The 23,953-nt window shown below is 42.1% G+C and overlaps 1 protein-coding gene across 1 annotated transcript in view; it reads left to right on the forward strand.

Moving 5' to 3' along the window:
• LOC119401396 (myosin-9-like) overlaps positions 1–23,953 on the forward strand; it is a 72,634-nt gene that overhangs the window by 44,292 nt on the left and 4,389 nt on the right. Inside the window, exons 18-30 of the mRNA XM_049418702.1 lie at positions 355–425; positions 3,030–3,147; positions 3,903–3,938; positions 4,050–4,085; positions 4,312–4,371; positions 5,141–5,194; positions 7,001–7,090; positions 9,266–9,343; positions 11,334–11,528; positions 12,930–13,139; positions 16,756–16,905; positions 17,808–17,882; positions 22,026–22,097. Coding sequence (XP_049274659.1) covers positions 355–425; positions 3,030–3,147; positions 3,903–3,938; positions 4,050–4,085; positions 4,312–4,371; positions 5,141–5,194; positions 7,001–7,090; positions 9,266–9,343; positions 11,334–11,528; positions 12,930–13,139; positions 16,756–16,905; positions 17,808–17,882; positions 22,026–22,097 — 1,245 coding nt within the window. The remainder of the gene's footprint in view (positions 1–354; positions 426–3,029; positions 3,148–3,902; positions 3,939–4,049; positions 4,086–4,311; positions 4,372–5,140; positions 5,195–7,000; positions 7,091–9,265; positions 9,344–11,333; positions 11,529–12,929; positions 13,140–16,755; positions 16,906–17,807; positions 17,883–22,025; positions 22,098–23,953) is intronic.

The raw sequence follows: 23,953 nt of genomic DNA on the forward strand, positions 1-23,953 counted from the left end.
GCACTACACACAATTTTCTATCCTCATGCATTGACTGTGCTTTGGCTGATGGCTTGCATGTGAGCACGTGTGACTGTTTAAGCTGCAGTGCTTTGCTTAAAAGTGGCAATAGCAACACATTTTCTGTGGCTCCACTGATGTCTTGGTGTACCAGCTGTAGTGGTTTGCGAGCTGTGAGCTGTTCTGCATGCTGTAGCAAGCTTTCGTGCTGATTAACTTGAACGCTCATAGACTCTTGCTACATTACCAAAATTAGTCGAACTTTCTTATTTTGCATTCCTATTTTGTGCCGTACCTGGATCCGTGATAACACTTACTACAATAACCATGTCAACTTTTGTGGGAAACCACTAGGAGATGGAAGACACTCTGCAAAAGCTCACCGCGGAGAAAACAGCTGCGTGCGATGCTGCAGAAGTTCTCAGGTTTGCTACGAATCACCTTCTCTCTACATTATTTGTTTATTGTGTTCTTTGCTTCTCGTTTGTTCATTCAGAGAGATCAAAGATGGCACATGCAACAAGATAAGTAGAAACGATGTGGATAGATGTTTCTTTTAGTTTTCTTTTAGCTTTTAGTTTCTATTGTACCTTACCAGCATGCCCAAAGGGTCGCCTTACCGTTCTTTCAGTGTTTCACGTGCTCTCTCATGTGCTTAATTTGAGTTTAATCCTATGATATTTCACATTTTAGTAGAATTCATTCATTCACTCATTCATTCGCTTGCTTGCTTCAAGGACTGTGCAGACATTTCCAACTAGCTCATGCTTCATTCATACAGTGTAACTTCGCTCTTTATGCAACTGCAGTATATTGAAGGTGCTGTCTCGGCACGCTGTGAGCTCGTGCCCCTTGTTTTACCGTAGCTGAGAAAAAAGTCACGGTTTTCCCCGCAAGGGCGAATGCAATAGCAGTGAACTGGAATGTTATACAAAGTGAGGCTGGCCACCACATTTACTATACCAAACACTGTGCCCTTGTGAGTGAGCCTCTCCTAATGGTGCTGCAGTTGCTTCTGTTGTCATGCAGAATATTCGTGCCTACAAATTGAATGGTGCTGTTTCAGCAGATGTTGCTGAGTGCACAATTCGATCTCAGGGGTGATACAGGCTGTGGAGGAAAAACGGTCAAGGTGCATGTGTAAATACATGGATCGCATGTGCAGCAAGGGTCTCATTTTTGCATCTGTGCTCAGGACAATTTCCTTTAGCAAGCTTCACCGCATCGGAGCAGCGCAATGCGGTGAAGTGTACCAAGAGCTGGAAAGACTGCCATGCAGTGAAGTGTACTGATTGCGGCCCTTGATGTCTTCTAACAAATAGACCTTATTCAAGCACACAACGGGCGCGGGGGTACTCATGAAAAAAAGTGTGTACGCCGCAGCAGTCGCTGAGACGAGCGTGTGGGCTTCACGCGTTGGCTTTTCGCCTGCGCCCTGCCAGCACTTCTCAGATTAAGTGAACGTGACAAGGTGTAACATATTACTCCGTTTTTTTAATTACTCTGTTTTTTAACCATGGATTCTTACCAACTGGCTCGCATTCACTCGCTTTTATGTTACTCCGTTATTTAGTGATGAACTTCTGTGTTTAGCTACGACAGCCTCTACGATTTCCATCTGTCTATAGTGTTCTCACGTGTGACTGTTGGACCAGCTGAGTGGTTCTAAAGCGTCATTGTTTTTTGTTTTGTTTCTTCATTTTTGGCACCAGTATGCACTAAGGCATAAATTAAATAAAAAGATACAACTCGGTTATCAAGACGATTTCCACGAGCAGTCAATGCAATTCTCGGATTCATGTGGAATCTACGTCTATGGACGCTGTTACAAGCAAAAGGTGAGGCTCTGAGATTTAAAGATTACACGAGAAAGTACAGTCGGGATTTAGTAAAATAAGAAAGATTGATTACACAGCGTGGGCGTCGCTTGCACCGTGGGTATCAAAAAACAAGCTTTTATCACCATTTGTTGCCACTAACTGCAGATGTTACATTTTACAAACGCTGGTTGTGTTTTCGCGTGTTGGCTCACATGTGACCACACTGTAGATGCTGTAGATATTTATATTCGTACTCGTGATATTACCCTTTAAAGGCCATAGTGGCTAAGCGCAGTTGGCAAGCGCAAGTGTGTTCATGACAAATGCTCAAGCGGAAAGCTATCTCTGGCAATTCAATACGTCAGTCATCACGAACATTACAAGTAATTGTCAGATAAACATGAATTCACTGTCCCAGCTCACATTGTAGTGCATCTTCACGGTATCAGCACGTGATAATGTACGTGCTGCTTAGCTGCTGCACTTGATACATATCTGCTCGGTAATACCTACACTGCACTGCATTAATCCTCTCACATTTTGTGCGTGGAGATCATTCAGACTCACTCAAGAAATATATTTTGCTGTGACAGCTCACTTGGACTCAGATTCACCGAAGTTTTCCTCAACCCGACTCACTCGGACTCAAGCTCAGCCCAACTCACTCAGACTCGTGGCTTGACCTGAGCCTGAGGGAGCCTGAGTGAGTCGACTCATGAGTCCGCTGGCATAAAGTGAGCTATTTCGATAGGCAGCAGGTGACCAAAGAGCCGACTCGCTCGGCGTACACACTTTTCCCATACTGCTCTGCGCGCCCGCGGGGCGCTCTGGAATTGCTTGAAAAAGGTCTATTACCATTATATCAAACTATCTCGTGATCTCATCAGACATGGAATGTCTGTGTTGGACTGTACTTATTTAGAAGGAACCCTGTATTCTTACAAACGTTCATTGTCGAGATCTGAGGATGTACACTGAAACTTCATCTGTGTCCTTTTTTGTTTTGTTTTTCAAGAAAACCACCAGTGTTGCTATAGTTGCTTAATGACCGGTTCATTTTCAGGGGCTATTATTGTTGGAAGTTTCCAATATCAGCAATTGATTTGCTCTTTTATGCTGGCGCTTCCGCTGACATTGATACACTAGCTCCAATTTCCCCTTTCATAACGAGCTGGGAACCCTCGTCGATTCCTATTTTCTTCATTTCAGTGAAGCCAATCAAGGTTTGAAGGATGCCATGCTCAGCCTTGCCAATGAGCTGACCCGTGAACGAGAGCTGAAGGAAAACAGGAGTGAGCTGACCTTTCTCATGGCTCGTGCTGTCTGTGTAACCTCTTGTGAGAGAGGCGGAAAGTAGGGATGTCTGAGAAAGGTTGAGGGCTATGCATCCATTTATACAGGGTGCTTGACGGAACTACTTTAGCCAAACTTTAAAGATACAGTGCCATGGCACGCGTTAAACGAACAAGACCACTGGTCTAAGATTGCTTGTCCTCTTGATTGATTTGCTGTCATTAAGCTAAGTAGTTTATTTTAAATGTACCATAGAAATACATGTTTAACTGTCAAAACGATTGCCACTCAAGAAGCATGTCTGTGTCGTTATTCTGTTTGGTTGTCCTTCTCTGCATTACAGCTATTTCTTTTAGACATAAGTTGTACGTATGTGGAAAGCTTTGCAGGGTGCTCATGAACACCCATTGAAATTGTTTTCTTCGTGTTGTCTTTCCCGTGCTTCTCTTTTCCAGCTGCTGTAGAAATCTTACTAAGTGCTAAACGAAAAAAGCATAATCGTGCTTCTTTCTTTCTCACAGCCCTACTGAGTTCGAAACCGTTATTGTCCTCGATTCATTGCATGCTTTTTATGAAAAAGACGTGCGCTTAACTATTAGTATGGCCTTTTGCGCAGTGTACTTTTGGTATATTTTATCTTCGTTGTGAGGCTCAGTACCCTGCACAAAGAACAAACTATCTTGCTGCTGTTAAGCTAAATTACTCACTGAAACAATATGAATGCATTATTAAATTTTTCTTTCAGCGAAGACCTTAAAAACCGTGTTTTCTTAAATTTCGTTGTTCCAGGTTGATCGTGATGCACAAACAGAGGAGGCCGAAACGGTGATGTTTTTGTTGACTTCAAAGCTTTTCTTCGGTTTTCACTTGATGCTTTCCTTAGAAGACATCCAAAACTCAAGGCTAATATATTAAATGAAGCTTTCTTTTTTGTAGGTTGACACCGTCATGCAGACAGAAAATGCAGTCAAGGTGGTGGTCTTTGTTTGTTCTGTGCCTGGTTTTATATTATATCCTCCTTGGAATATTTTTGAACATGTCACTATGAAGGCTTTTATGTTTGCAGGATGATTGCAAAATGAAAACTGAATAAATACATCATGAATTAACTTAAAACTTGCATGCCTCGATCTCTAATCCAATCTTTGTTTTTTTTTGTCTTTTCACATGTTTTCTAATGTTTTCTTATCTCTCACAGGTTGACTGTGACCTGCAGACTGATGACTCTACCAAAGCAGACTTAGGCTTCTTTCCAGAGGTCAGTTTGCCATCGGAATGAATACGTCATTAAATCAAGCCATGTTAAATGTCTGCTCATGAGAGATGATGCTACTACTGCATTGGGAAGCATGTTCCAATTTAAAATTTTCACTATAAAGTAACCAATATCTTGAATACCTATTCAAAGGACTGAAATTCAAGGAAGCCAGATCAAGTGATTTTTACTCTGTTAGATAGCGCGTAACACGTAAATTTTTTTCGTTCACATTTCCCATGTTTTGTGCAGTTCGCTATTAGATCTGTAATTGCCGTCCGCCTGATGATTATGGCACTCCTTATGGCTTTTTCAGTCTTTTTTGTTTTTTTGTTTGCAAGGTCAATTATGCAGGCATGCCATTTATTCCCAAGCAGGGTGCATTTATTGGTGGTCTCTGCAGCATTGATTTACAAACATTTATGATGAATCTTTAGTGTAAATCTTTTTGTCATGTTGTGTGTTTTAAGTCTTGGGTGATAGCTCGCGTTATGGCTAGTATTAGAAGCTCTCTGTGTTATGTTTGATACAAATAAAAAAAGTGTGGGGAGAAAAATTTCATAACATAAAGTTGTTTCATGTTTCGCTGAACACACAAAGCTATAACAGTAAAAGTGATAGCTGAAACACAAAGCTAGTGTCACAGACAAAATATTCACGTATGCATACTACCTGGACTACAATTTGCATGTTTTATGTCTTATGTCTACGTTATCTGCTTGGCCTGTGAAGGGGCGTATGTGCCTCACGTTCAGGAATTCTGTCTTTGTAGATTGACTGTGAAGTCCAGACTGATGACACAGGTGACAATGAAATTGTCTCTAAGGTAAGCCACTGCCAACACAACCTGGCTCTACCAGTTAGCACAGCTTTCTTGCTGTTTATGCTGCATATCTCTCGAATAAAATTTTTCTTAGAGCTGCTTAGATGTAAAAGTCTAAAGTTTAGCCAAGGTCAAACATAAGTAGCTGTGTGGTCATTTTCTAGTTGCGGTATATAAATAAGTTACATATGTGTATGGTATATATATATACACACGCGCACATACATGCACACAGATATATATGGTATATAGATGCGGTAAGAAATTATAGTACATAATAATTGTGGCTTTACTTAACAAAACCACAATATGATTATGGGGCATACTGTAGTGGGGGTACTCTAAATTAATTTCGGACACCCGGGGTTCTTTAATGTGCGCCTAAATTTAGGTACATGGCAGCTATTTCATTTTTCCCCCATCGAAATGCTGCCACTGTGGCCGGCAATTGAATTTGCAATAACAGGTATGAATTACGGTGCAAAGCTGAAACATTTTATCTGTAATAAAAAATGGTCTGCAATGTTTCTTCCAAGTGCCTCTCATTTTTTTTTACTTAGTATTTCTATTACGTTAAATTACAGTGAAACGATCTCATTATTCAAACTCAGTTGTTTTGAAATTCCGCATATTTCGACAGATTTCTGCGGCCCCGTATTTTGCAATGTAAATTTGAGTCGATAATTTGAAGCAGCGGTCAGTACCAGCCCGGTTCATTTGAAAACTTTGGGTGCCATGTGCCAATTCCCGATCCCGATTTTGCCGCAAATCCGCAGAAACGATGGCCCTTAGGAGCCACAAGGCAATGCAGTGTAGCAATACTAATGAGTGACAAGTGAAGCATCCCAGCCTTGCTGCTGCCTGCGCAAAAAAAAGAAAAAAAAAAGCGGTCTCGTGGTCAGCTGGAATGTACACCTGCGGAAAAGAAGACGTGCTTCACTGCAACACTGCGGTGACACGCGGGCAGCATGACGCATGCTTCTCGCAACATCAGCGCGTCATAATTTACCCATTCTTTCTGGGAAAATAGAGAAATTAATAAAGGACGGTCTGACAGAATTCGCTATGTATGCGTACCTCCGATTGGCGGCGGTTTCAGCTATTTGTGCACTTGCACTGCTGCCTGAGTTCTTGCCTGCAACGCCAACTTCGGAAACTTAAATGATCATCTTTTCCACTCAGAACACATCGCGAATTCCGTCACGCTGGTCATTATTAAATTCTTTCTTTTATTTTACCAAAAAGAATGGGCGAATGGTCGCATCATGACTCGCTGACGCTGCAAGGAGCAGGTGACATGCTGCCCACGTGTCACCACTGTGTTGCAGTGAAGCATGTCTTTTCCGCAGGCACGCATTTCAGTTGATCACGAGACCATTTTTTTCCCTTACTTTTTTTTCTTTCTAGCACTGGCAGCAGCGAGGCCCGCCGTTTCCCCGGTTTAGTGGCAAAATTGGGATCTGGTTTTGCTGGAAACCATAACTCTTGGAGCCGCAAACTAGCAGGCACAGCAAACGACCACCTCTGATTACTTCCAGTGATTACTTCCGCTTAATTAGAAGATTTTTCACGGTCCCAGTGACTTGGAGTTAATGAGGCTTTATTGTAAATACTGACTGTTCGTTACATTAATGCAGTTAGACGCAGATAAGTTGGATGAAGTTTGAAAAAAAAAAAAAGAAAAGAAAACAGAATTAACAGAACTGGGATAGTGTGTATGTTATCTCTCTTATATCTGGCTCAACATTGCAGTTGCATAGCACTGTTGCGTGTGTTGCTTCATTTAAGTGTGTGCGCTGTAATTTCCAGCTTGCAGGTGCGAAGCTGGAAGTGAAACGATTGAACTTGTCAATACGCCGACTTGGCTTTGAGAAAAAGGCTCTTGAGGAGAGCCAGAAGGTCAGTGAGTCATGTTGCTTTTCTTTGACTTCACTTCTCAGTTTTGATTTGCTTTTCTTCATGATGAAACAAGTGCAATATGCACGAAGACTTGGAAAGAACACAGGACGAAGTGCTTACTAGCAACTGAACATTTTTATTCCGGAAAGAACATTCTTATGTATGCATCACACGAATGCAGGTCACCACAAACCATTCTTATTATCACAAATGGCGTAAATCAACGGAAGACTGCAATGCTAAACGATTGCATGCAGCAGAGAAGCACATATTTTTCATAAATGCCAAGCATGTATGAAAGCAAGCATTGTGAAGGAGAAGGCGGGGAACGGGGTGCAAAGGAACCTAATTCACGAAGGAACCCAATGAACAGGCTGGAAAAATGGAAAGGCTGAAATGAAAGTGATCTTTGCCTTGAATGCACTTAAATTAAAGCACTTTGCATGAAGACTCTGTTTGTTAGCTGCTGGAAAAAAGGGTGATATGCTATCGTCAGTATGAAAAACCAGGTAGCATTGGCAAATTAATAGTGTTGTGGCAGCCATCAGTAAGTTCGGCAGGTGATCAACTATATTGACCCTAGGAAGTCCCCGAGCAAGCGCTCCGGAAGTGGGAGGAGTGCAGGTCAGGCTAGACATTGCTCCTAATCTAATGAGACATTTACTCCTAATTTAATGAAAAAAAAGTTAGTAGGGTAAAAAGAAGTGAAAACAATGAAAAAACTGTCATGGTTGAAATGCCCATCCTACAATCTATCAAATCTTTTCTGTAAAGTCTCTAAGTACGAACAGATCAGAAAGTTGCGTGCATGTGTGTGCTTGTGTGCAAGTGTGTACTTCTTTGTGTATGTACACATTAGAGTGTGACTCCAAATGTTATACTGGGACCAGCCGGAACGCATGGATTAGTGGGTATCTCGAGCCCCCCCTCCCACGAAAGACTTCCGGAGCCTCTGTCCCCGAGATCCTTCGAGAAGAAACTAGAAGTTTATCGCCATGCTGTCAGAGCCATGTGGCCCACAAATTGGCACAAGATAGTCTTATAGTCAGAGTATTTCTTGTATTCGTACCATACTCTGCCATACAATACTATGCTCTTCTCAAAAATTTTGTCAACATTTTAGTGTTTGATTTTGTCATCAGTGGAGAGAGAGATATGACATGCAAACATGCAATCTTTGTGAAATTGTGAAAGTGTTCAAGAAGGTTTTGCAAAACTTGTATTTAAAAATTAGTTCTGTACCTCAAAGCAGTGTTTAACACATCAATGTTTTTCAGCTTTAGGCATATTTCATTAGGTGCAGTTCAGATAATCACGATAATACCACTGCTTTCAATGAGTCAAGATTCATTAGATTCACTGTATTCAGTATTCGATTCAGCTGGGCACATTGTAAAGAATGTAACTTCCATTTCACCTGTGATGTGTTCGTGAACGGACAGCAGGTGTGTCCTGTGAGCACGGTGTAAGATATATACTCTTTAGGTGCGGACACTCGCGAGATGCAATCGACCAAATAAAGTAACAACGCCGAGAGCCCGTCGGACCGCTGACGGTAGCGGATACCTACCGGCGGGATGATGCAACTTCAACACAAAAACGCGTTCCCCTAGCAACTGGCACTTCGCGGGAAATCTGAATTTCCTAGTCAGCGAACGCGGCTACGGCACGCCAGCAACTCAAGTTAGAAACGCATATCACGTTTTTCACGAGCGAAAAACAAGACATGCAGCGGACGCCGGCGTTGCCGCCGACTGCGTCGGTTGCTATAGCAACGGTGCAGAAAGCATTTTCTCTTATTAAGTTGCGTCTTCCTGCCGCTAGATACCCGCTGCGGTCACCGGACCAACAGACGCGTGCCGTTGTTACTTTATCTGGTCGAACGCGCTCTGCATGCAAGCCGAGAAGTGTCCACACCTAAACAGTATATATCTTACACTGTGCCTGTGAGTCAAGTAGGTAAGATGCACACACAACATAATAGAACAAGAGGTGTTCTCTTGTGTCCATGTTTGCAAGCCTTACCTTCTGCTGTGATGAATCTTTACCAACTAGCTCAGCTTTCTGTCGTTCTAAGTGTCCTGTGATTTGAGTCTTGTGGCAGTGAGTCTAGTGGCAGGTTTGATTTGTGCCTTTACCAACCTGTGGCTAATGCAGTTGTTTGATGTTTCTCAGGCACGTGAAAGTGTGATAGCAAAGGAGCAGAATGCCCGCCTGGCCTTAGAAACGAAGGCGGAGAAGCTGACGAATCAGGTGTGCTCTTTAGGTCTTGAATCTTTTCAGCTTTACCGTGGTGCTTCCGCTTGCGGAATCAGGCGAGTCTGACCTTAAGTCACATATTCTCTTTGGACACAGTATGTATATGTGTATATATATATATATATATATATATATATATATATATATATATATATATATAAAAGGAATGAAGAAAGAAACTACGACTTTCGTTGGTTCGGCACTGTATATTTCCACTAACGTTTCGTCTGGTGGACCAGACTTTGTCAAAGTTGTCAAAGTATATATATATATATTTTTTTTCAAGGAATATGTCAACGGAACCGAATATTTGGTTGGTTCATCCAAATTTTTTCAAGTGATACAGTAAGACAAGGAATGACAACAAAAGATAAAAATTGTTAGACAAGCATCCAACTTTGAAACTCTGAAGCTGTTGGAAGCAAACAGTGCACTTGTATACACATAGCTTTAATGTTTGGCTTTCTTCTTCTTCACTTATGCATGTGGGTGGGGTTGTTGGTACTATATAGCCAGTGTGCATATATAAATAAATATGTCAACCAACCCTAACAAGGCATGAGCTCAGATTAGGATGAGGGCTTAAAGCGATGAGAAATTGTCAAAACAAATTTTGCCTGGCTTGTGGCACAAAGATAACTTGCAAAATGAAAAAGCTGCTTAATTTGTTAGCACTGGCATAGTTAGCATATTGCCAAGAGAGTAGACTGCATGACACGAGGCAATATTTTAGACTAGTTAGGCATACTGTGACTATGCACTTAAAAGAATATTAGAAATGGGCGAATAGTAAATCTTGAGGTTCGAAGTGAATTTGAAGCAAATAGTGACTTGGTCAAATAATTTCTAATGAAATAGTTCGAATAGTATATATCACATAATATAAGAAAAATGAGAATTTTAGTTATGACCCAACTAACTTGCATAATATTTAAGAAAACTAGAACTAGGTGTGTGTGAACGTTTTTTTTGGGGGGTCGAAATGAAGTGGAAGCAACTTCGAATTGTAACGATTTGAAGAGCTCTAGGGTGGAAGTTATAAGCGCTAAAATGCATAACATTTTAAAATGTGCTGTACTTAGTGTATATAAGACCGTGTAACACACTTTTAAACTTTAAAATATAGGTAAGTGAGGCACAGATAATATGTACATTTAACATTGAAGTGTGGCTTTGTGGCAGCACGGATTCCTCCCGGATAGGTGGTTTCATAGCATAGCAGCCCCACGCTGCAGTGAAACCACCTTTTCAGGGGTTAAAAGAGGTCGATTATGGTATACCAACTTGTCCAAACTGCTACTCTTGTCGAATATACGTCCATTCGAAATTCTGAATAATTTAAATTTGTGTCATTTCAAATTCGAGTACACTAGACTCTTGTCAAACAGAACCTGAAGGGACCAGGAAAGCATGTTCCGTTTAACAAAAGTTCTATTTACTAAGAGACAAGCAGGGGTGCAAAATTCAAGAAAGAAACCAATTAGAGGCAGTTGTTCCATTTACATAGCAGTTCCAATTGAGAGATTTCTATTTACTGAGAGTCTTCTGTACTGTAATGTTGCCCCGCCACGGTGGTCTAGTGGTTATGGCGCTCAACTGCTGACCCGAAGGTCGTGGGATCAATTCCCTGCCGCAGCAGCTGCGTTTTCGATGGAGGCAAAAATGTTTGAGGCCCGTGTACTTCGATTTAGGTGCACGTTAAAGAACCCCAGGTGGTCGAAATTTCCAGAGCCCTCCACTACGGCGTCCCTCATAATCATATTGTGGTTTTGGGACGTTCAACCCCAGATATTATTATGCTGTACTGTAATATTAGTTCTCACATTCAAAACATTGCATATTCGCCCATGCCTAAAGAATATAGAAGGATGTTTAACAGTGCACCCCCCTTGTCAAATTTGTGGTAATATTTCAGAGTGTATGTATTTGCTTAATGGCCATGGGTGAACGAGCGCAATTACCCTCCCTTCCTGTCCACTTCTAGAATGAGCGCCTGAAGACGGAACTGTCGAACTTGAAGCAGAAGGTTCTAGCCCTGTCATGTGAGCTGAACACTGTCAAGGAGACGGAAGCCAAGAAACAGGAGCGTCTTGACCAGCTCTACAAGCAGGCCAGAGAGGAGGTCCTGTTCCTGAAAAAAGCAAGCTCTGATGCAACTCCCGGAATCCAGCCCATTCAGGTATACTGTTTCACTATGTACTGCTGTAGTCGTGGTACCAGAAGCCTAATCATGTGTGCATAGACACAGCTGTGGTGCTGGAACCATGACAATTCATGACTTGTCATGTATTTTCAAAATTGTCAATTAAACTTCAAACTTAAGACTAGCAAAATATGCCTTGAACAGGGTCATTGTTTTTTTAAAGGGACGTTAAAGAGAGAAAGATCTTTCTTTTATGAGTGAATTACTCTCACAATACCAAGAACACCACGCTTGCTGCGAGGAGATGCTTGGTAAGAGGAAGTGGGGAAAAAGAAAATGCAGGTGGCGATGCCACTTTGAAGTTCCTGCACCAATGGCTGTGATGTAAATTTTAGCAACGTCTCCTAGGGCCTACGTCATTCCTAATCAGTAAAAAGAAAGTACATTGTCTTCTGAGGGAGCCAAAGACATTACATACCAAGTTTCAGGAAATATAGCTGAGCCTGCTTGGCCAAATACAAAAAAAAGCACTTTGAAAACTGTGACGTCAATACCGGAAATTTTGGTGGGAAGTTTAAAAGTGGGACTTTGCACATTTATTTTTTCATCTATTAATAAGTCTGTGGTGGTGAAATAATCACACTGGAGTTTTTATAGTGTAATTTATCATTCTAAACTAAATCATTGTTTCACTTTAGTGTCCCTTTAATTTACTTAAACTTTTTATAAGACATTTGAGGGATGTATCTAAATACAGTGGCAAACACGATCACTGGTGAATGCAAACTCATGTGTATATGTCACTCGGGAGATCCTATCCAACACTTCACCAGTGATAAGGACTAACAGTGGCATTTGCTTGAGTCATTGTTCTTGTTTGACCTTGCAGAACTTGCCGTGTGGCATAAAATAGCCCAGCTCACTCTCTTCCATAAAATTTATTATCACAACAATAATTTTCGTGAACAGTTTGTTAAATCACCTCCTTCCGTATCATCTATCCCACAAGAAGTTCCTGTGCTGCAGAACTGTAACCTACTTGCGTGCATTTATACCTAGAGCCACCTCTGAATGAAACCTACTACCACAGTCAGCTACTGCTATCATGAATCTATCATGCTTTAAGAGTTTTTTCAATAACATGTTCGACATTGCTTGACTGTGGCTTTTGAATTGTATTGTATTTGTTGTTTTTTGTTTTCCGTTTTTTAACCTGCATTTGTAATGTTACATTTACTGTCGTTATTATTACGTTCTTTGCTATTGACATATTGATAGTTCATCATTTTTGTATAAATCTGTAGATCGTTGAAGTTTCCCTGCTTATATTGTGTCAAGTGTCCTTTTTCATATTTGATCTATAACATGCTCCTCCCCTTTGTTATGTGCAAGCCCTGAGGGTAAAATAAAAAAAATTAAAAGTGGTGCTTCTTGCAGGTTGCGACACCCATGGTGCGGCAGCCAGCCACACCATCAGCTGCAATATCGGCAGTTGGTCCTGTCACACATCAGACGATGTTTACACCAGAGCCTACGGAAACACCACCGAAGTCTAGTATTTCGTGGACCGCAGCAAAGACAGTAGCGTCGGCTACACCGCTGCGTGTTACAAGAGCAGCTGGTGAGAGCTCGTCCAGTGGTGAATCGGTGAGTTCTGCACTGGCACATTCAACTTTGTGAGCTGTAATTGGTAGTATACAGTCACAGTTCTATTTTTAGAACTCCTGTACTCCCAAAGGATGTCAAAGTTGTCCAAAAAGATCAGGTGGTGTGAAAAAATTCAAGCAGTTGCACGTCATGTAAACCGTTAAACAGCGAAGCTGTAAGCCTAAGTGTATGTTATTGGCCAGCGAGATCATGTTCATCGCCGTCATGATTTTAAGCATCATCATCATATTTTATTTATTTCATTATTCACTCCCCCCTCGGGTTACGTGACCTGCATGATGCCTACTACTACAGTAAAAGCTCGTTAATTCGACTCTCGTTAATTCGGAAAATCGGTTAATTCGGACACGTCATCTGGTCACTGTAAATATACGCATCACTCTAGGAGACTGGGCGCTCGTTATTTTGGACAGATTTGACCGCAAATCGGATAATTCGGCGACTTTCAGGCCGCTGGCGAGGCTCGAAAACGAAAAAAGAACAATTCGGAACAGAAGTGAAGCTCAAACGCAGCATCGTTATGGACATAAATTGTCGGCTTGGCTTGACTTGAGACTGGTTGAACGCCTTTTCTTCGCGTGTGTTGTTGGCAGTGCCATTTTATTGCTTTGTTCCCGTTGGTGTACTGCATCGTTGAACATCGTTTTATCGAGGAAAGATTCAGTACGGCTCCTTTAGCTTCATTGTTGCTGGTGCTTTTGTGCTGACTTTTCGTGTGAACGCACTCTCCGCCGATGGCAACACCGGCGAAGCGGCCCAAGTACGAGGCGAAGGACTTCACCACCAAAGTAGAAATTATGCGTGCCCTGTAAAATGGGCTCTGCCGACAAGAAGTTGCTCCTGTGCCATGACGTCGGCAAACAATACGACGTGAGTCTCCTGAGCGCAGTTAGCATTCTTGCGTATGTGTGGCAGAACATGCCTGCGCACGCCATTGCCAACTGTTTCAGGCACAGTGGCTTTGTTGTGCCAGACTCCAGCGATGCCGAAGTGTCGCCGGACGATGGTGCCGACGATGGGCTGGATTTCAGAAGTGTTATGCCTGATGCAGTGACATTAGAGGATTATATCGGCATTGGTGATGGCGTTGCCACTGCCGGCTGTCTGACTGATGAGCAAATCGTCAAGGAAGTGATGCATGCAACGAATCCGAGAACGAAGAGCCTGAAGAGGAGCAGCCACGCCATGAGCCACACGGGCCCCCTCGCACTGTGAAGGAAGTCACGGAGGCCCTCGTCGTCCTTGAAGAATCTTGTTTTGGCACTGCAGACAGCATGCGAGCTGCTGAGCACCTTGAAGGGCTCAGAAAAATTGTGTCTGCGCGAATTTCTGCTCGAAAACAGACACGCATCCGCGATTACTTTGTAAAAGTAAAGGTATGTTGAAAAAACTCTTGCATTTATTGTGTTTATTTCGACCATTCGATAATTCGGACATTCGGTTAATTCGGACATTTTTTCCGGTCCCTAGAAATCCGAACGAGCTTTTACTGTACTACTACTACTACTACTACTACTACTACTACTACTACTACTACTACTACTACTACTACTACTACTACTACTACTACTACTACTACTACCACTACTACTACTACAACGACAGTGCAGGGTAGACTAAGATAGCTCTGCTGCGAAATGACTATACATACGTAACTTTTTACTGAAGGCTAAAATCGTGACGACCACATCCAAAAATAGCTCTGGAGCTTTACCACTTTAATTATATAATTAAGTAGTGATTTTCTCTGACAGGTGAAGAAAGGAGTGGGTATGTATAATAAATGCTTTGTCCTATCACTGTGACTCCTTTTTATTCTTGGTGACTTTCACTGCAATACATTGTGTATGCTTTACCGCGTAACAATGTTGCATTGCAGTGAAGCTTGCAAGAACCACTTTGGCAGTGTGTGAGTGTATTGGAGCATTGGAACACTCGTGCGATGCTGGGAGATAATCGACATAGCACTTCTGGTGACTTCGTTGATGGCACTTTCTGACTTTCTGTCATGGTGGGAAGTCTGAAAAAGATCAGATGCCGAAGGGCTTAAGCATCTGAGGTTTCACTTGTCCTGAAAACATCAACTCATAAGAGGTACATGGCAGAGCTGTGAGGGTGTTCAAAACTTCAGAGATCGATACCCAGCACCTGCACCACTTGATGGTACCTGTTTAGCGTTGAGCCTGTGACAGGTGAAGCGATCAGCGGTCAAAGTGGAGCAAGCGCGAGCGCCAACAACCGTCGTCGTCTTTTGCTGCTGCTCCTGTCTGCGCCGTATCCATGCTACACTTTGAAAAAACTGTAGTCAGCTTGCACTAGTGGTGCAAGGCTGGAGCCATCAGTAGAGCTTGTGATCACCTAGCTTCTTCCCATAGGAGTGCGCACAGGGGGGGGGGGCAGAGGGGGTGGCCGCACCCCCTAATCACCTATGAGGGAGGGTGCAAAATCTGCCCCGTACATTGACCCTTCTAGTCACCTAAGAAGGGGGGGGGGAGGCGCAAAATCTACCCGATACATTGACTTAGTAGGGTGGGGGGGGGGGCGCTGCTATGAACCTTATGAACCTTCGCCTCCCCCCCTCCCCCCGGATGGGGAACCCTGCGCACGCCTATGCTTCTTCCAGCTTTTTACATGGTTCAACGTCAGCTCAGTCTGCTTCGGAGTGAAGACCGCGTCAGTTGGTCTCAGTTGTGAGGGTATGAATTAACTTGGTCTAATTAATAGGATCCCAATTCACATGGTAATAAATAAATTGGTCTTACCCAGTATGATCTTAACATGGTCTTAATTAGCTCAATATGAATTAGTGAGGTCTTAATTAACGTAGTCTTAGCGTTATCTTAATTAGTATGCTACTAATTATCTAGGTCTTCATCAGCGAGGTCTTATTTAGCTTAGTGTTAACTTGCTCCTCATTAGCGTCGTCTTAATTAGCTTGAGCAAGACTGCTTAATTAGTGTTGTCTTAATTAGCATGTTCTGTCTAGGACAATGCTTAATTAGCTTGCATTTAGCATGCTTAGCTTAATTAGCTTGGTCTTAGCATGTTATGGCTTAATTAGCTAGGTCTACTGCCTAGCTAATTAGGTAATCAGCCGGGCGCACGTGTTTGGGGAGCGAGCAGTTGATGAAAAGGAGGATGAAGAGAGTGTGTGCGTGCTGAGCAACGTGCTAGAAGGTAGATTCCGATCATGACGATGATAGTTTTCTGGTGGTACCACACGGCATAACGGAAACCTTAACAGCTTCGCTGTAAAATTGGTCATTGACTGTTTAGTTTGCACCTGTTGCGGCTAGACGCACATCCAGAACAGTACATTCTGGATCTAGCATGCACTGTTTCTAAAGCTCTTGCTACGTGTATTTGGCATTTTTACCGCATTCATACTTTTAAGGCTGAGTGAATCATTGTTTGTTTTGCTGGGGCTTTTATTGTCTCGGCTCTTGCGATTTCTCTTTGGTTGTAGCACTGAATTGGTCATTGAAATAAAGCGGGGCCAACCAAAATTTTAGGTTTGCTTTGTTCAACAGATGTACTATATTTGTGTTCATCATATGAAGGACTGAATTCCCTTGTTAACTTTCACTTCCTTCAGCAGCTCTCTGAATTGGTGAACAAAATTGAGATGACAACATCCAAAGCTGCACAGTCAAAGGAGAGAAACGCACAGGCTGGCGTCAGCAAGGAAGAGAGCGTGGGCAAGCACCCCGGAACAGCTAAGACGTCGAAGCAGCAGCCTGTGGAAGTGAGTGCCCCGCTACGGTGGTCTAGTGGTTATGGCGCTCGACTGCTGACCCAAAGGTTGCAAGATCGAATCCCGGCCGCCACGGCTGCATTTTCGATGGAGGCCCGCGTACTTACACTTAGGGGCACATTAAAAAACCCCAGGTGGTCGAAATTTCCAGAGCCCTCCACTACGGCGTCTCTCATAATCATCTTGTGGTTTTGGGACGTTAAACCCCAGATATTATAATGTGGAAGTGAGTGCTGTCATTCACCTTCTCCTAGTGTTACACTAGGTATTTATTGAGGCATGAGAAGCTACTTGCAAGTGTATTGTTGAAACTCAGTATAATGAACATCGAACTGCAGGAGTGCACTTAACAGGGCTGGTTGGTACATGCTGATTGTTCATGTCTTAATGAACATTGACGTAACGAAATAAATAAAAATATTTGTTTGCCACTGTTTACAGTACACACAGATTGAAGCGCGAAAATTTAGGGCTAAGTAAGGCACCTACTTTCATTTCCGTCGTCTAGTCAGTTCACGTCATATTGGTGTCATTTTGACTCTAACACTTACATCAGAGCCAACATCACCTTTAGTGGCCAGATTTGCAGTAGTGTGACACGGTTTTCATGAGGCAGGTGCTCATAGCAGTCGTTATGCTTGGTAAAATTATGTGTTTTACTACATGAGTACTGTACGATTGCTTAACGCTTTTCTTATGTAAGCACAGGTTCACATATTTGTGTTCATCCTTGGTATTTGTGCTATGTACTTCAATGATGGGGTGTATGATACGGACATACGGGGTGTACTTGCTTATGCTTAGCTGAACTGTGACATGTGCTGTGAAAGCATAGCATTCTTGAACACAGTAGCATTTCTACAGCAAAGGCAAAAATGTGGCATTTCTTTCAGAAGCCCTTGACAACACCACCAAGGAGGAGCAAGAGAGCTTCCACATCTGTGACTCCACGTCAGCAAGGGCCAGAGGTGTGTGCTGTGGATTCGCGCCGATTGAATGTGTGCAGCGTAAAGTGTCAGGACCACTGAAATGTTACTTAGACATTTTAGGCACTGCTGGTTATTCATTAGTGTCATGTGGTTAAGATTGCCCAAGCCATATCTTTAGGGGTGGGCAAATATAGTTAAATTGAAAGTTTGAAGCGAATTCGAAGCAACTAAGTGATTTGGTAGAGTAATTTTGAACAGGATTGTTCGAATAGTATATATCACATCTTATCAAGAAAAATATAGCAATTTTGTTGTGACCCAAATTATTTAGACAATATTTTTAAGAATTAGATCAAGGCTTGTGCAAATATCACTTTCTTGGTTTGAAGCAAAGTGGAAGCAACTTTAAATAGCAGTAGGGTGCAAGTTTGAGCAGTAAAATACATTACATTTTAAAATGTACTATACCTAGCGCGTACATATAAGCCACTATAACACACTATTAAGCATTAAAAAAAAAAAACATTCGGCAGATCTCATGCATTGTGGGAATTGATTTAATGCGAAGCAGCCAGCGAGTAGCTTCTTATGCTGATTTTATTTATTTATTTATTTATTCATTCATTTATTTGTTTATTGATGCTTTGAGCCTAGCATTGCGAGTTTATCAATGTCTTAGTGTAAAATAAGGAGTGCCCAGATTGTGGGCTTACTGGCACGTTGACTACCCTGGCACCTAGATTGTAGCTTAACGTCACCACTCATGTTACAGCAAAGACATCAGCTTTGTCGAAACGAATTGCCTTCAATGTTGTGATGATGCTCATGTTGTAACTAGCAATCATTAGCATATTCTTCTGGGGTTGAGCGATGCTTGACTATAGACCAGAACACAGCGAACTCCATGCGCATCGCCATATTTGCATCGCGCGTCGCGCCATCTATCGCACACGCGACGAAACAACACGCGCGGGCTGCCACGCCAGCAGACGCTACACAGAGCAAACGTGAAACTTCCGAAACTCAGCCCGTCGGAGAGCGTGTTTCGCATCTTTTCTAGCCTTGACATTTTCGCTGATTTTATTGGAACATCAAGAACATCTTCCTCATGCAAGTCCACAATGTATACAGTACGTGCTGAGTGCGCTGCGGAAGCAACCTCGTCAGATACGTACTCTGTTACATTTGTAAAAAAACCGTTCTCGCTGTAGTACGCGTGAATCGTAATTGCAGTGCAGCTCGCGAAAGAGTGAAACGATGTTTTGTTGCCCCATATTACAAGTTGTGCACAAAGTTTTCTGAAAGCTGATCATTTCAGCATGCATCGCGTAATAATTAGAGTACGCTTTACGGGTAGTTTCGCTGAACGTAATTTTTGTTTCAAGGGCGCTCTTACAATAATGCGTCTTGCTCACAAAAGCGTGCTATCAGAGAGTATAACCTGAAGTATTGTTCAGCGATCCCTTTTGGAAGCTACCTGCGCTATTTTATTCTTGTAATGATGGTGCTTTAGAAGCGAAACTGTGCTACTCTTAGTTAAGCAGGTTAGCTACGCCTGCGATGTAAAGGACACTGGCGCGAGTACTGTTTACTTACGTGCCAATATATGTATTATGTGCAGCTGGATGCCTCGTGTCCAAATAAATTTGGGGACATCAAACAGTGAAATGAAAGCACGAAATTCTGGCCAGCTGTTGAGGAGCACCGTGCCATTTATTAACTTTTGAAGACGAATTCTCGAAGGCGTGGATGCCATCAAAAGCACTAAAGCTTAATACTACGTTGAAAGTGGCAAAGCATGCTGATTGCTTGTGCTTGAAAGTACTACCTTGCACTAGATTTTCTTCAAAGGAAACGCTCAAAGGTATGACGTGCACCCCCACACAAAGCTCACGCCTGCCTTCAACCCAGCTGCGTGTCACGCAAATTAGGTTCGCAAAATGAAATAGGTGGGCATCACACTGCAGAATACACGCTGTTAGTGTACTTACTCGTGCATTTTCACTCGGCTCCTAGTTTTTTTGCTTGAATCACAGTTATCCACTCGCGGTGAAGCTGAAAACACCGCACCGGCACTATTTCCGTGGCGCGTCGTAATCGTCGCAGACAACGCTAATATCCTCTTGTTTCGCAGCTTGTTTTGGCATCCAAAGACGACGCAGTAGTGCCCAGACGAGCTCTTATACGCTGAAGCGGCGTGAACGGGTACTTTTTCGCACTTTAAAGCCTCAGAACTGCAGCTTGCCCTGTTTACTTGGTGCAGCCCCGGTCAGCCCGGCATCTGGATGCGAGAGTATCCGCTCGTCTCGCCAGCAGCCTGGGTGCGAGACAGGCGTGCTCTGGTGTATAGCTTGCTAATTCATAGGAGTACAAATGTATCATTATTGCATTTGATGAAAGCTAATAGCCAACACTGTAACCACAGTTGTCGTTGCCGAGACATCACGCCTGTACAGGGTCTTTTTCCATGTGCGGTTTCAAGCACTTGTGCAGCTCTGCAGTAGAGTACTTGACTGTCACACAAAAATCCTGGGTTCGATTTCGGCTGGAATGATGATTCTTATTATTTGCGTTCATTGGAATTTTTAGCTCACCAACAATGCCACCGACGCTGGTACCAAATTTCCTTTGACATGGGCTCCTTTACGCTATCGTGTTATGATTTGCAATATCTATTCTCGCCATTCCTCAGTTGACATAAACAGTGAATCAATCACCTCTGGCGCATTCCCGCATTCCACGGGCCGTGGTTTGCAGGTATGCGCTGCACGTGCTGTGAGAAAGGCTTTTATGATGTACATGACAGGCATGTCATGTTATTCATGTCATGACCTGTCAGTGAGGGTCATCATACACTGATGCCTTCCTATGCGAATTTTGGTATATACCAACTAAAGCAGGCGACCATGAGTGTGCCCAAACATAAGCGGCTGCATAGATAGATAGATAGGTCAAGAGAAAGGGCCAAAGTGCCTTTGGTTTGCTAAGAAATGCTTCACGTTCAAAATCATTATTTTATTTGCAGGTAGTATGTATATCTTATTTTAAAGTATCTCTTCACGGCAGTGCAGATTTCATATGGCTAGGTGGTTTCACTGCATAACAGCCCGTGCACCTGTGAAACTACCTATTCAGGGGGGTTACATGCAATCAGATATGTCTGTTGGTTCATTGTGAATACTTCGAACCTTCAAATAATTTAAAATTCGTTTCAAAGCAAATTCGAATACTGTAATATTCCTCTGAATTTCCGAGATACTCGAATGTTCGTCTATGCCTACATATCGATGCTCTTGTGTGACACAGAAGGTTACTTAAAGGTGCACTGAAACATAGCCCTGAAATTGTAGATAATGTGCTCCATGCACTTGTCACATACAAGAGAATCATACATGGACAGTGCAAAGGTGGACAGGCTATTAAAAGATATTTCAATTAGATGCTAAAGTAGTTGCAAGTTGAGGTAAAGGATTTGGTGAAAACTTGCCTTGTTGAGATTAATCGCAGTCGAGGAAAAATTGGCACCAACCGCAAACGTAAGAATACAGCTCCCGTGTGGGAGTTTAACATAACTTTTATGTTTGTAGTCAGCATCTATTTTTCTTCAACTAGTCTCAAATCACCATACCTGGCATCATTCGATTTTATGTAGCAATAGGTTGACATTGGGCAACATTTACTGACGTGTAGTGAAGTGGTTGGGTGCAGTGGTGTTGCTAATGAAAAACGAGTTTAATGTGCACGCACACAGACACACACACATTTGTTGTTGCTGCACTCGTTTGGACCATCTGTATCAGTTGCAATACTGCACTGAACTATTGCATGTGTTGTGACGTCATATTAGAACTCATCCATTTCCCGGTTGTCGAAACCAAATCTGGTTTGTAGAGATAAGTAATATTAGTGAAAGATTTAGGGTGCTGTGACAGTTGCCAGTAAACTTCAAGAATTTGGTGTGTCTACACCTTTATTTAATGCAAAAATTATGACCTAGTAATAAAAAAAAATGTTATTTTAATACTAGTACGTTAAAGCATTGCTTTGTTTTGACAGCAAATTTTCTTTTTCATTGTTTGCCATCTGTTAGCATTTTTTGCCACGGAAATCATATTATCGTGCCTATGTTTATTGTCTGCTGTGAAGTATGATTTGCACTGTGTTCACAATTAAATGTTACAGAAGACCAGGTGCGGCAAGGCAAGCACAGAGGCGTCACCCTACAATATCGAGCTATTTGCAGAAGTAGCTGAGGTATTTCTGTTTTGCAAGTTGCAAGGTTTCTTTGCTCATAAACTGTTCTTAGCCTCAATAGTTGTTTTTTCACCATAAGAGCTTGTTACAGTTTCATGCAGGCATTTTAAAGTGCTTTACATTGACACTTATTGAATCAAAAGCAATGCATGAGCTTTGTGGTACTCGGACAGCGTTATTAGATTTAATGAAGATGTTGGAAGGAAGATGAACTCTACCTAAATTTCTAAGGAGAGTAACATCATTTAGAGCATAGCTACCCTGTGCATTGTAAATAGTGCAATAAATATACATTTCACCTGTGCCACAACAGAGATGCTGTAGCCAGCAGCCTCACCAGTGCTAAGGCACTGCATTACGTTCAGATTTAGTTCATGAAACTGGATAAATGAAGTAAAGGTATGACGATAACATATTAAGGACTATAACTATTAACATATTATATAACATATTATTATAACTATAACATATTAAGGACTATGCCTATAGCTCTTTATGTTCATTATTGTGCCTTGTTGATTATGGCACATAAGTTTTTGTTTGTTTGTTTTACAAATGTCGACACAGGGATCTGTGGCATTGATACCTTTCAGCTACCGCAGGAATTATTGCCTAGTAAATGGATTTGTCTCATCTTTATACGTACAGCTTCAAATATTTGATATTGTGGTGTTATTTATTGTATTTTATCTTTCTCAAATCATTCATTGATTTCTAAATGCTGTAAGGCAATCAGTATGTTCTCGTATGTGTAATAATTGCAAAGTGTTGCATTAATTGAAAACTGCTAATTTGAAAAACCTAAGCTCCATCTAAGCCAGGAGGATATAGTTTATGCAAATTTATGTTTAATTAATTTCCATGCTTGCTGTACTGCCATGCTCACTCCTTCTATAAATGCAAAAGTAGACATGCTACTGTTTAGTAACTTTTGTAGTATACACATCACCTCTGGGTTGTAGCAATGGCAGTGTCACTGGTGTTTGGTGTGAAGTTAAAACACCTTATCAGATATTGTACTTTCCATGTCCTATTGCAGTTTGAATAGTGTTGAAAAAGCAGAGTGGTCATCCTGTCAGTAGCCACTAAATGGGTGCCCTTGTGACACAGGTCTAGCCTTTCGATTAATTTTTCTTATCCGATCTTAGATTGTCATAGTATTTCTTTCTCGAGGTATCCTCAAAACACGAATTTTCAGCTTACCTTATAGTACAACTTACAGCTACCCTTTGTCTAAAATAAATTGCTTAGAAAGTTTAGCAACACCATGTTGAAATAGATAGCATTATGCGCTTTTTTGAAGGCTGTTGAATGAACAAAGAAAAGTTTGAGTGGGGCAGGTAGGCTTCCATGCTTGTCCCACTCTCACGTGGAGCAAAGCCAAAGAAACAAGGAGGCTGCACACATTAGTCTGCGTGGAAGCATTCCTGGTTAAGCAAGTCTGTAATGTGGTGAGTGCTGATGCATCTTTTTGTTGCCTGTGAGAAGCCGACGAGTGACTGTGAGAGCTTCCATGGCATTATTTGGCTTCATCATGTGCATGCTTTGGTATTTTTTTAATTTTTATTTTTAATTAATACATGCTGCGGACCTGAAGTCCATGCAGGGTGGGTAGAACACATTAGGTCAACAGAAGTAAAAGAATGTTGTAAGTTGAATCATACAATTTTGAGCACACACATGCACACGTGCACACATGCACACGTGCACACACACACACACACACACACACACACACACACACACACACACACACACACACACACACACACACACACACACACACACACACACACACACACACACACACACAAGGGAAACACATTTTTGAGGAGACTACTTTGAACAATGCAAAT

The sequence above is a fragment of the Rhipicephalus sanguineus genome, chromosome 8, assembly GCF_013339695.2.
Source record: "Rhipicephalus sanguineus isolate Rsan-2018 chromosome 8, BIME_Rsan_1.4, whole genome shotgun sequence".
NCBI lineage: Eukaryota > Metazoa > Arthropoda > Arachnida > Ixodida > Ixodidae > Rhipicephalus > Rhipicephalus sanguineus.